Here is a 12,500-nt window from a genome sequence, read left to right on the forward strand (position 1 = left end):
ATTAGAAAATAAAGAAATGAGAAACTTGCCCATTCCTCCTCGTCGTACTCTGCCTCCTGTTGTCCCGACGATGTCTCTCCTTCCTGATCGGCTGACGTGTTGTCACATAGCAACCCGTTGCTGTGAACATGGCTGCTGTTGTAGTTCGCTGCACACTGGTTGTGTATCGCTAACAGGGCGCTCTTCACCAGCTCGTCTTTGAGCGCGTGAACAAACAGCTCCGTCTGAGAGAGGAGAGAAGATGAAGAGGAAAATAGAATACGCCTGAAGTACGTCACCTGTGTTTGTCTTCCTTTCTCACCTGTTGATTCAGAGCGTTGAGGACATGCTGCAGCCGGAAGGAGTTCTGCTCCTGAGACACGGACAGCAGCTCCTCAGCGAGGCCGAAGACCAGAGGCTGCAGCTCGGCCACGCTGGAGAGAAGTTCGCGCGCTCTGCAGCTCTCGTCCTCTGAGTAAGAGACGGAGCTGAAGAGAGACAAACAAGAGGTGATAAAATTAGTGTCCAAATGTCCTGAATGTATGTACGGTAGACATTAAAGGTGACATATCCTCCTCCTCCTCTTCTTCAGTGTAAATAAGTCTCAGAGCTCCTCAAAACATGTGTGTGAAGTTTCTTGTTCTAAATCCACTCTGATCCTGTATTTGATCATGTCTATAAACCCCTCTATTTCAGCCCTGCTCAGGCTGTTTCTGTGTCTGTACCTTTAAATATGTAAATGAGCTGTGTCTGACCACGCCCCCTCTCTGGAAGGGCTTGGGTGTACTCGGTGCTTTCTTGCTCCATGTCCTATTGTTTACGGTGAGAAGGCAGACTCAGAGGGCAGAACAAACACCTAGCTGTGGGAGTGTCACCCACCTGGGGGAGGGGCTACTGCCCTTTGTGATGTCATGAAGGGAAAATCTCCAAACGGCCTGTTTGAGCACACATTTTCTGAAAAGTGGAGCAGGCAGAAGACAGAGAGGATGGACTTTTCTCATCATTGGGGGATTTGTAGACGGACTAGAGACACATGTTAGTGCTGACTGAGGGGGCGTGGTCAGTTGGAACAGTGACCTCATTGCAAACCATCTTTATCTTTGATTGTTTTTACTCCCTTTTTGTATTCATGACTCCATAGCAAAATGTCCTCTTTTTCATAGCATGTTGGAAAATAAAACACATTAATAAGATCTTTTCAAATGTCACAGACCTAAAATGTCTTTTTTATTTTTATTTTAAGATGAAAGCATCTTGTTTTGATTTCTTCATGTTGAAGCTGCCGTGAGGCTCCTCGAATCAAAACTCAACTAAATGTATTTGTGTTCTGATCCACACCGAGCCTCGCTAATCCTGACAGAGAGAGATTATAGAGATTAATCTGCAGGAAACAATATGGAGGGAGGAGCCAGACACACACACACACACTCACACACACACACACACTCACCCACCTGTCTGTTTGGTTTGAGTGTTTGCTGAGCAGCCTCTTCAGTCCTCCATGTTTGAAGGCCTGGTGATGATCAGCAGGAGCGCCAAATGTTATGACCTCGTACCAAACACCTGCAGAGCGAAACACACGCACGACAAGAGAGAGTGAAATCAAACGATTCAAAGACTTTACTGACATTTCATCTTTTCTGAGCACCAACGTCTTCTTTCGATTGTTTTTGAGTAGAGAGCTTTCCGAGCAGCAGGCGGACTCTCTAGCGTGGATGGCTCAGTGGCTAAAAGAGATCAAATGTTTTAAAAAGAATAAAAACATGTTTTTTTTTGTACCTGTGCTGTCTGCAGCGGTGACCTCCATCCTTTGAGCGTGCAGGTTTGTAGAAACAAACTGAAGGTGTTTGTCTGACTTACTGCCGCTCGACTTAAAACACGACGACACTGTTCACAAAATAAAATCAACATGAGCCATGCAGACATGACTTTACCCACAATGCAACAGGAGGAAGTCAAACACACCAAATGAATACATTGTGATAAAAAAAAGACATTCAGTGATGATAAGCCGTCTGCAGAAACGTCTTTGTTTATGCTAAGCTAAGCTAACAAGATCTCAGCATAAAAAAAGACATTCAGTGATGATGAGTCGTCTGGTGAAACGTCTTTGTTTATGCTAAGCTAACAAGAGCTCAGTATAAAAAAAGACATTCAGTGATGATGAGTCGTCTGCTGAAACGTCTTTGTTTATGTTAAGCTAAGCTAACAAACTCTTAGCATTCAGGCTTTTTCTTGCATTTAAAAACTTGGCGGTGGTCGCCTCGACTTAATCCTGACACAGACGACTCATAGCGGGTCGAAACGTAACGACGGGCCGTCCTCTGACCGACTTCACACCTGAGAGTTTGTCAAGCTCGGAGAGGGTGTCCTGATAACAGCCAATCAGGCCGCTGCAGTGGTTGATGATGTCATGACGGAGCCCGTCCCAGTGCGGCGACAAGTCCCCGAGCTCCCTCACCTCCCGGACTCTGACGAGGAGAAACAGACGTTTGTCATGAATTAAAAAATCTTTCTGCTCCGTTTCATTCAACTTTTTTGCGATTTTCAGATTGTATTTAGTCAAAAACTGGAAAGTATCATTGAGGAGAACCTGCTCGTGTGTTCCCGTATGAGCGCGCTCAGAAGCTGTTTGGGCAAAGAGAAAGAGAGCGGCGTCTCCGACATCTGTTCCCGCACAAGCAGCCATCTTTGATCCTCTGTCTGAAACCTGTACACCTTACACACCTGAGCACACAGCGCTGCACACACACACACACACACACACACACACACACACACACACACACACACACACACACACACACACACACACACACACACACACACACACACACACACACACACACACACACACACACACACACACACAGGAAGGGATGGGGCAGTAAAATTAAAAAAATTGGACACATTTACACTGACGCCCTTAAAAAAACAAAAAGTTTTGTTTTGGCCTCACCTGCTCTCATGGTCGAGCTGTTCTCTTTGTCGTGGACGGAGCCATGAAGGCTGTCGCACAGCTCGGGACACTGGAGCAGAGAAAAAAGAAACACTTCATAAGGTGGTGATCACCTGACATCAAACAACTGAACCTGAAACTGTGTGAACCGCAGAGCAAAGTGTCAAACCACGACGTCTCCAACAGTCTCCAACGTCTATTAGAGAGAACGAGCAGGAGCTACATCAACGCGTTGTTCTCCTCTACCTTGTGCTCGGGAGGCGTTTGATCCTCGTTCTCGCCCTCCATCTGCAGACGGGACACCTTCACCTCCCCCGCCTCGTTCACTCCATCCATTGTCCTGTTCATCAGAGAGGAGACAAAGGAGAAAAACCATAAACTGTAAATATGAGTGTGACGTCCCCCGTCTGTCCCTGCAGGGGGCGCTGGAGTCCCATCGATGGCGGTCTCCATGCTGGAAATGCTGTCTCAGTCTAACTTTCAGTCAACCTAACGACAGGCTGAGAGCTGGAGCTGAGGCGGGTTTTAAACCTCCTGACAAACCGTTACACCGCGCCCACCTGTCAATCAGGTCAGCTACACGCCTTATTGTGAATAACTCTTATCCTTCATCAAATCAAAACTGATGAGTCATCAAAACATTCACCCCCCGTACAGTGTGTGTCCATCCAGACATGAGCTAATCACACCTATTTGGTTTTTTGAACCAGGCTGTAAACATGTTCATCTCTGCTGTAAAAACAGGCTTTTTAGAATGGGTGTGTATGTGACTTCCTGTGCTTCTGCAGCCAGCCTCTAGTGGACACTCCAGGAACTGCAGGACTTTAACACTTCAGCATCGGCTTCATTTTTCAACACCGGAGGTTTGCTGCTTGAGAAAAACACACAGCCCAAGTGACAAAGATAACTTTATCCTCTCACTTTAAACTTCCTGGTCAGATTTGAATGTTGCTTTTAAACTTTTTAACAGACAGAGTTCAGCAGATTTTCATGAATGGTCAAATGTCGAAAATAATTATGTCAAACACTGGTTCCCCTCAGGGCTGTGTCCTTTCCCCCCTGCTTTTTATCATTGTACACAGATAGCTGCAGAACATCACAAGAGAGCAGTTATCTGGTAAAGTTCTCAGATGACACTGTTCTGCTGTCCCTCCTTCAGGGCTCAGAATCAGGCCATGGCGGTGCTCTACCAACTTTTGTTAAGTGGTGCGATGACAACTTCCTGGATCTTAATGTCCTGAAAACCAAGGAATTGGTCATAGATTTTAGGAAGGACTGTTTTCACCCTGAATCTAGCATTATCCACGGTGGAGAGGTTGAAATAGTGGACTCATATAAATACCTTGGGACAGTGTTCGACTCTAAATTTAAGTTCTCTGAAAACACAGAGTCAATCGTGAAAAGAGGCCAACAGAGAATTTATTTGATGCGGAGGCTGAACTCTTTCAGTGTTTCACAAAGCATTTTATGTAGCTTTTATCATTCTTTTATCGAAAGTCTTTTAACATTTTCTTTTCTCTGTTGGTTCAATGGGTTGTCTGTGACGGACAAGAACAGTTTGAATCACATCGTAAACGTCTGCTCTGAGATTATTGGAGTCCAGCTGAAAGACTTGAGCTCCCTGTGGAAGGAGCGTGTGGTCCAGAAGCCAAAGGGATCATAAACCAACCTGAACATGTTGTCTCATCTGAGTTTTCTTTAATGCCCTCTGGACGGCGCTATCTTGCCCCTCCAAGGAGGACAAATAGATACTCCAACTCTTTTATCCCTTCAGCTATCAGGCTGTTGAATGCTAAACAAGTCTGTCATCGTATTAGGAAATTGTAGATTGATAGCGCTGGTTGTTACTGACGTGTGAATGTAACTGTTTGAATGCTGTGGTGATGTGTTTGTTTCCTTTTATGTTGTCTTTGCGTTTTTCAATGGCTCGGTAGGTTGTGAAATTGAATTGCCCTTCTGGGATAAATAAAGTTTTCTGAATCCGAATCTCAATCAATTATCACGATTATAAAGACGGAGCTGACTAAAGACAGGATCACACATATCATGAAGCTGACAACAAGCAACACAATACTAACTAGAAACATGAAAACAAAGACAATTAGAAACCTTAGCACGATGACTAGCTCCACAGAAATGAAATAAAAAGACTAAAAGACTTCAACAAACCAAAGATAAGTGACTTAACATCTGACAAGGAAAGCTAACAAGATAAAAATGTAAACAAGACAGCCTCCCTCGATGTGAAACAGAAGTGGAAGAAACACAAAGATTGTAAAACTCTGCAAACCTGTGGCAGGTATGTTTGAGTAATGTGACACACCTGGATGCAACATGCCGGCAGAGACACACCTGGAGCTCGCTCTCTCTCTCTCTTTCACTCCTTATTATCTCGATCTACCAATCTGTGTGTGTCTCTCTCTCTTTGAAAGGGTTTGTGAAATGAAAACAGGAAGAGGATCAACGTTGTTTTTATAACTCTCACTGGAGGTGGAGCAACACCTCCTCCTCCTCTCACTTCCTCATCTGGCCACAGGTAACCAAGCAACAACTTATCAGGGGACACCTCCCACACCAATGTGAAGTCTGTGTGAGGTGAGTTTCATTCATTTCACTTCAGAACCTTTTTAAGTGAAATAAACAAAAGACAATACATCATTAAAAAGCCCAAAAGAAGTTTTGAACAATTTACAGAGATGTTAGAAGAAGCATTAAAAGCTGTGTTTCAAAGTAAAGTTGATTTTAAAAGAGCGATATAAAACTCTGACCTCTAGTGTTTAAAATGGGTACTGCAGTCTAAATTCTAAACATCATAGAGAGCTGTCCCCCCCCCCCCCCCCCCCCTCCTCTCTAGAGTGGATGCTCACTCAGGTCACCATGTGGTGGACTCTGAAGCTTCAGTGTTTATCCAGCTCTGCATGGGTCTGTAAACCTTTCTGTGTTCTAACCTCTCTCCATTTTTCAAAAGCATCTCCAATATTGATCCTAGTTTGAGCACGTTTCTGCTCGTGGAGCTTATTAGAAACATGCAGAGGCTTTTTAGGTCGGGTACAATCACTTCTATCTGAACCACTTCTCTTGCCCGCTTCCATCACTGTAACACCTGTTGACCTGATAACTGCTCTCATATCTGACAAACCGAGGGGTGTCCAAAACGGCCGTGTGGGGGGGGGGTCGCCTTAAAAGCGCCTACCTTCTCTGGTCCAAACAAATCCAGAGCATTCAGGAGCAGAATCTAAAGTTAGAAGTTTTGGAATAAAACTTTGACAACAAGATGACAAAACTCCTCAATCAGAAGGAGGTAAAATGTTTCAGGTTAAAGTAAAACCTTTGGATGGGACATTAAATAGAAAAGAAGAGAATAGATGTTTAGTGTCATAGTTTTAAAAACAGAGAAAGGTCAGTGGCAGAACAGATAACACAGAAACATTCGACTCGTGCGTTTACCTGAGGCTGAGTGAGATGTGTGGCTCCTTGGATTTGAACAGATCTCTGATGGAGAAGGAGGTGAAACCCAGGAAGCTCCTCTGAAACACAGACAGAGAAAGACCGCGTTTGTATCTCACATTAAACGAGTCATTCCTAAAGTGGGGGCCACGGCGAGGCTGAATAAAAACATCACACTCTGTTTTCACTGTTTCAAGATCTCACCCTCGGCTTCACCACATCACCACATCCTTCCATCTGTGTGACGTTTCTCCTGCAGTCGCCTCAATCAACACAAAACACAGACCAACGCTGGGCACTGAAAATGAACTAAGAGAGTCAGACTCACGGCTGCACCCGGACTGAGGAGAACAAGCCCACACTAGTCCCTGAAATATTTCATTCGTAATCCTACAAGAAGATTTTCATCATTTTTTTTATTTAGGGAGCTGTTTGTCTTCAGGAGGTCAGGAATAAAAAATCAGTTTAAAACAATGACTGTTGTTACATCTTAGGCCCCGTGTCCAACTAGCGCTGCCAGTGTGTCCATGAAGTGTTTAGTGTTGTGCTGGTTGGAAGGATGAGACGCTGAAACAAGTGATTGTCTTCTTGTATGACCATTGTTTATTTTTTTAACACACATCAAAACAACTTAATGCTTTATTTCAACTATGGCAAAGTGTTAACTAAATACATAAACAGAAGGGTATAACACGACAAATATAGAGTGCTCCAGATCCTTCCTACAAGGGAAATCAAACAAAAGCACAAAACCGTCGCTGCATATCGTACCGTACTCTCTTGTCCCAACATTTACTGTCTGCAGCTGTCCTATTCAATAAAGGCAAAAAGGCCCCAAAAAAACCTAAATATGGTTAAATAAATCGCCTCACGTCTTGGTCCAAAAAGTGTCACTTGAACACACCGCAAAGACTACAGCTGACGGCCAATCACCACGTACGTTCTGCACATGTGTGAGAGGAAATAACTCTCCATGCCAGCAGGGGGCGGTAGTCCGTTGCTATGATACGAGAAGACCATTTTCACACCGCTGTCGGTCACCACTCATATTATAGGTCGTCTACTAATAGAGAATAATGTCTGATAAAAAGTTGTCAGTTCTTGGTCTTTTAGTGGAAAAAGAAAAGAAGAGGCGGAGCCAACAAATAAGGAGAAACCGCACTAATGGGTAAAAGCATGGATACTACAGAGACATGCTCAAGGGGCTTTCCTGAACCTGAGAGGAGAGCTGGAGAGAAATGAAACCTCCCAACAGCCAATCAGAGAGATTCCGCTTCAACATGTCGAATTGACTGAAAACACCGCAAAAACTAGTACCGACGGCCGACGAACTCCTTGGTGTGTCAGTATCTTTAATCTAATAGTAGATATCACTCTCAAAACATCTATTTGTCAGTGATGGTTCATTGACGTCTATATATTGACAAGTTTAGGAAGAGATTAAAACGTTGATGGGAATAAAGACCATTACATCAAGGAATGTGAAAAAATGTATAAAGATTATAACTAATCATCCAAAGGAAGCCTACCCAACAGGGGAATGGGTAAGGGGACAGAAACATATGGAAAGTACCACAAGAGAAGAAACTACTCAGTTGGGGCTCCTAACTTTAATAAGAGTCCATTTTTTAACTCTACCGGATTGATTTAATTGTTAATCAAAACAACAAAACTGCATATTCCCCCGTTATCAGTGGGTATCACCAGCCATTGCCCAATACTGGAAACAAAAGCATCTGCAGGTTCCCTTTTGGAAAGCTTCTGATTTGACTTGATAATTGTATCACGCATGAACAAAATGCCCCCGCCCCCAAACAGGCTTACAAGACATAGAGACCAAAGCCCAAATGTAAACACCCAAGAACAACAACACCACCAATTATACAAACCATCCCGATGTTTCTACAAGGCTTCTATTTCCATATGAAAATTAGGTATCTGGAAGAGGTCACCTGATGATGTTGGTAACATCTTGAATTAGACAGTCAAACGTCAGCACTGTCTCTATAAGTCATTTTGGTTTTGGAGGTTTCACTCTACTTGGAAACTGGAGAAACTTCAATTATCCAGGTATTGCAGTGAAATAAAAGGAGTGTAACAAGTCAGGATTTTCTATTTGAATACATTGATTTAGTTGTTTAGCTAGTTTGCAATATAGGCAAAGACCAAAAGACGTCCTGCAGGGAGTCCAGGAGGAGGGGCCCAGATTAAATGTTTTGTTTACAAGCTGCAACGAAAAAAGTTACTGACTCTACCCTCAAACCGACCCCAAAGAGGCTTGAAACTTTCAAACAGTAAACGTAGCTTAGCCGGCCTTCACTTCAGTGGGCACTGATCCTCGGCTTTCTCCTTCTCCTCCTCTTGTTTTCTGGGTTGAATCTTCCACTTCAGTTTTAGGTGAGCCTGTCCCGTCGTTTCAGAAAGCAAAGCATCTAACTGAGAGATAAAAGACCTTTTAACAGAAAGGCATTGGTAAACACAATTTTAGTGTTTTGAGAATCGACTTTCATAAAGCAGGAAGCCATTCAAGTATTTGGGGAATTCAGCATTTAAGCCATCAGCTTCATGATTTGTAAGGCATCGAAGAATCAGACAAATCAGTACACACACTTTGATTGGAAAACCACTGGATGGAGTTCTACCTGTTGCAGGAGCTTGCCGTTTACAGCTGGATCTGAAAGGTCCGCATCAGTCTGAATCTTCAACTTCATCAAGATGTGCTGTTTGGGGACTGCACAGAAACATGTGACGACCAAGGGAGGAGAGAATTATTTTTGACTCAACAACAGAAAAGTAGCAATATGAACTAGAAATGTTATTACCTTCCTGGCACCAGAAGGGAAGCTTGTCTTTACAATGAAGGTCTTCCCATTGGTATTTCTCATCACTCATCACACAGTAACCTTGATTGTTATCTGGCTTATTCGCTTTCCAGTTCCTGAAGGAGCTGTCTCTGTTGTCAGACCACCTCCATGCTTCTTGATACATGCCGATCCACGCCGAATTAATACCCTTTACTGACGTCATGTTTGCTTGTTCCTCAGCATTCTCCATCATAGCCAGGTCAGTGTAGTGTGTTCTGCAGTAGGTCTGGGCATTCTTCCAATTCTTCCCTTCTCGGATTAAGACATATGTTTTCTGGCTTGCAGGATTTGTAGCTACAATACAAAAAAAGTAAAACAATCAAGAGAAGACGATCAGATCTACCTTCAGCTACAAATACAGTATCTTGAACCTGGTAGTGCTTCTAAGCATTCTAAACAGTAATGTGTTGATGAGCAGAATTGGTTGACAATGTGGTTTTTGTCACTGGGGATCAGCACGCCAAGGCCAAAGGCTTTGCCTGCCGTCCGGTCTACATTGCACCCAACCTCCATGCCCATCCCTGCTGGTGGCGGCTCCATGTTTTCTCTTTGGTTTAAACCCGACCGGCACCATGGAGTGAGCAAAGTAACCCGATCCGGGTAGTCTTTCTAAGCATTCCATACAGTTATGTGTTGACGTCTAGTACTCTCCCCGTGCATGCATTGGTTCTCTCCACGACGTTGGTGTTACCCCGCCTCTCGCCCAATGACAGCCCTGATCGGGTCAAGCCCCCCGCGACCCCGAATTGGAAAAGCGGAATAGACAATGGATGGATGAATAGTTCTTATTAGGCATGTCCCTGATGAAGGATTTACATAGTTGAACCAGATTTGTCAGATTTTGCAACTGATTGTCGACTGTTTTTTTTTTGGCGCTCTTTGATCCATATTCTGAATGGCATCACAAGAGATTAATTCAACAATTCTACAATTCACTTAGCAGACGCTTTTATCCAAAGTGACATACATCAGAGAGTAAGTTCAACACTAATCCATTCAGACACCGCCACCGAAGCAGCGGGAGCAATGCGGGGTTAAGTGTCTTGCCCAAGGACACATCGGACATGTTGCTCAGCTGGGAAATCGAACCCTCGACCACCCGGTTGAGAGGCGACGACTCTCCCAAATGAGCCACAGCCGCCCCATTAACCACATCATTGAACTATTTGTCTACTAGACTGCTAATAACAACTTAGACTACGTTGGGATTGATCCATCATTTTTCTGACTCTTTGAGTCTGCATTAATGTGACCACATCACATTATTACACATTCCCATTTACAACACAGAAGGCACACACACTGACGTTTCGTGTCAGCAGCCACAATCTACGCATCTGTCAGACCACCAACAAACAAACAACGATTTTTACTGTCTTTTGACTTCATCACTGAGATAAAAAGGTCTAGATAAACAACGATAAATAACATTGCTGTGTAAGGCTTTTTGAGTAAAATCATGTAACATTGATCTCACCTGTGTAACAAAGAAACCAGACTTCATAGTTACACTTCCCATCATCCCAGAGATGATTCAGCTTTGCTTTCACACAATACTCTCCTAAATAGTTATCTGGCCGATTTGTTCCCCAGTTGTAATAACCAGTTTTGCTGGTTACACACCGGTACTTGACCATCTCCAGGAGTTGATTTCGTTGCCCATAGTTGTCTTCCAGTCCTCCGGATCATCATGTAGTCCAATCCATGCTTTTGAGACGTCAGGTCTGTTGAGCCTGCTGATGTCAGACACACTTTCAATGGTCACCAGGTCACTGTACTTATCTCTGCAGTAATGTTGAGCGTCGGCCCAGGTCATTTTCAAGTCGATGTAGTGAAACTGTCGAAGCACGTAAAGGGAAGAGCTGCAGAGTCCTGTGGAGCGAGATCAAGCACAAACTAAGAGGAAAACATAATGTCTGTGGCTGCTAGTCTGAATAACGTCTGACGGCTTTTTCAATCTGTTCACTTTAGAAACACGATGTGGACATATCGTATATTAGATTGTCACTCTTACCAAAGACGGATAAAAGCAAAGCCAATCTATAATCCATCTCTTGACTTCACTGAAAAGTAAAACAAACAACATGAGAATAAGAAACAGAACAAAAAAACATAAATGACAAAGACAGCATTACATCAATGAAATCCAAAAAACATACATGATACAATGACACGACTCAAAAACACTTTAAATAGTTTAACGACATCGTCCAAAATTTAACACTCGTTGTTTTTTTTCTATCATATAGATGAATGCATTTGTTAAAGGTAAACATGCGTAGATGTCTGTTTTCTGTCAAAATAAAAGGCTTAAAACAAAAACAGATAAAAACAGTAAGGACCATATTCTTAAAGTCGGCAAGACAAGGTCTGTGTCGTTATTAATATGCCTAATCATCTTTTTACAACCATAATGATTTTTATAAAGTAATGAAAATAAGATGTACTCACTCAGTCAGAAAACACCAGGCTTGGACTGGCTTGTTTCTCCAAGGGAAGATGAAAGACTTGTCTCATAGTGTCGTGTGCTGTGCACAAATAGGTCCTTAACGTAGTTCAATATCCAAATGAGCAAGCAGACGAAGGTCACCTTGGATGAAGGCTTGGTCTGAGGTGTTTTAAATCACAGGATGAAGTCTCAGTGGGCCTTAAAGGCTTTATATGTGATTTTTCACACTTAAATGTAGAAATCAAGAATCTCCTCTGAAAATAACTCTGTGAGTCATGACTGTCTACAATAAGTGTAACACCCGAGTCCCACTGTCTGTGATGCTTTCTGAGTTTTCTTGAGTCTTATGCCTCGGCTGCTGCCCCCCGTTCCTCCATTAGCCTCAAGTGTTCGTTGAGTGTTTCCCACACATAGGCGATACCTGGGGGGGCCGCTCAAGCAGCCTTTATGTCCGACCTGTTTTTATTGAATTTTTTTATTTATTCATAAAATTGCTGCGTGCACAAGAGAGCGAGAGAGCGGGGGAGAGAGAGCGCGCGACAGAGTGCAGGCGCGCACGATGACCTCACGGCGTCACAGGACTACAGAAGAGGTCCGTTCTTCGGGATTCTCTGACTTTGTCGTCTGACTGACCTTTGACCTCGTACAGATTCATTCCTTTTTTTTAACATTTGGATCATGTTGCTTGAACTCAAAGTCGACGTGTACAGCCCTGCGAACGCCACTTTCAGCAAAAACAAAGCAGAGGGACCCCAAAGAAGCGAATCATTTGGGCGATTAAAAAGAAAGAAGTCCTTCAGAT

At 43.4% G+C, this 12,500-nt stretch overlaps 2 protein-coding genes across 2 annotated transcripts in view; both read right to left on the reverse strand.

Moving 5' to 3' along the window:
- LOC110003687 (type II inositol 3,4-bisphosphate 4-phosphatase) overlaps positions 1–12,500 on the reverse strand; it is a 27,931-nt gene that overhangs the window by 7,461 nt on the left and 7,970 nt on the right. The window contains 9 exon segments of the mRNA XM_065950709.1: positions 30–224; positions 302–467; positions 1,434–1,542; positions 1,759–1,866; positions 2,320–2,450; positions 2,573–2,720; positions 2,939–3,008; positions 3,185–3,278; positions 6,386–6,465. Coding sequence (XP_065806781.1) covers positions 30–224; positions 302–467; positions 1,434–1,542; positions 1,759–1,866; positions 2,320–2,450; positions 2,573–2,720; positions 2,939–3,008; positions 3,185–3,278; positions 6,386–6,465 — 1,101 coding nt within the window.
- Positions 6,966–12,500, reverse strand: part of LOC110003688 (putative C-type lectin domain family 20 member A) — a 5,738-nt gene continuing 203 nt past the window's right edge. Inside the window, exons 1-5 of the mRNA XM_020659238.3 lie at positions 11,264–12,500; positions 10,727–11,121; positions 9,208–9,543; positions 9,028–9,116; positions 6,966–8,821 (exon numbers count right to left, since the gene is read on the reverse strand). The exon at positions 11,264–12,500 is cut by the window's right edge and continues 203 nt beyond it. Coding sequence (XP_020514894.3) covers positions 8,702–8,821; positions 9,028–9,116; positions 9,208–9,543; positions 10,727–10,886 — 705 coding nt within the window. The 5' untranslated portion in view covers positions 10,887–11,121; positions 11,264–12,500 and the 3' untranslated portion in view covers positions 6,966–8,701. The remainder of the gene's footprint in view (positions 8,822–9,027; positions 9,117–9,207; positions 9,544–10,726; positions 11,122–11,263) is intronic.

The sequence above is a fragment of the Labrus bergylta genome, chromosome 22 (assembly GCF_963930695.1).
Source record: "Labrus bergylta chromosome 22, fLabBer1.1, whole genome shotgun sequence".
In the NCBI taxonomy this organism is placed as follows: Eukaryota; Metazoa; Chordata; class Actinopteri; order Labriformes; family Labridae; genus Labrus; species Labrus bergylta.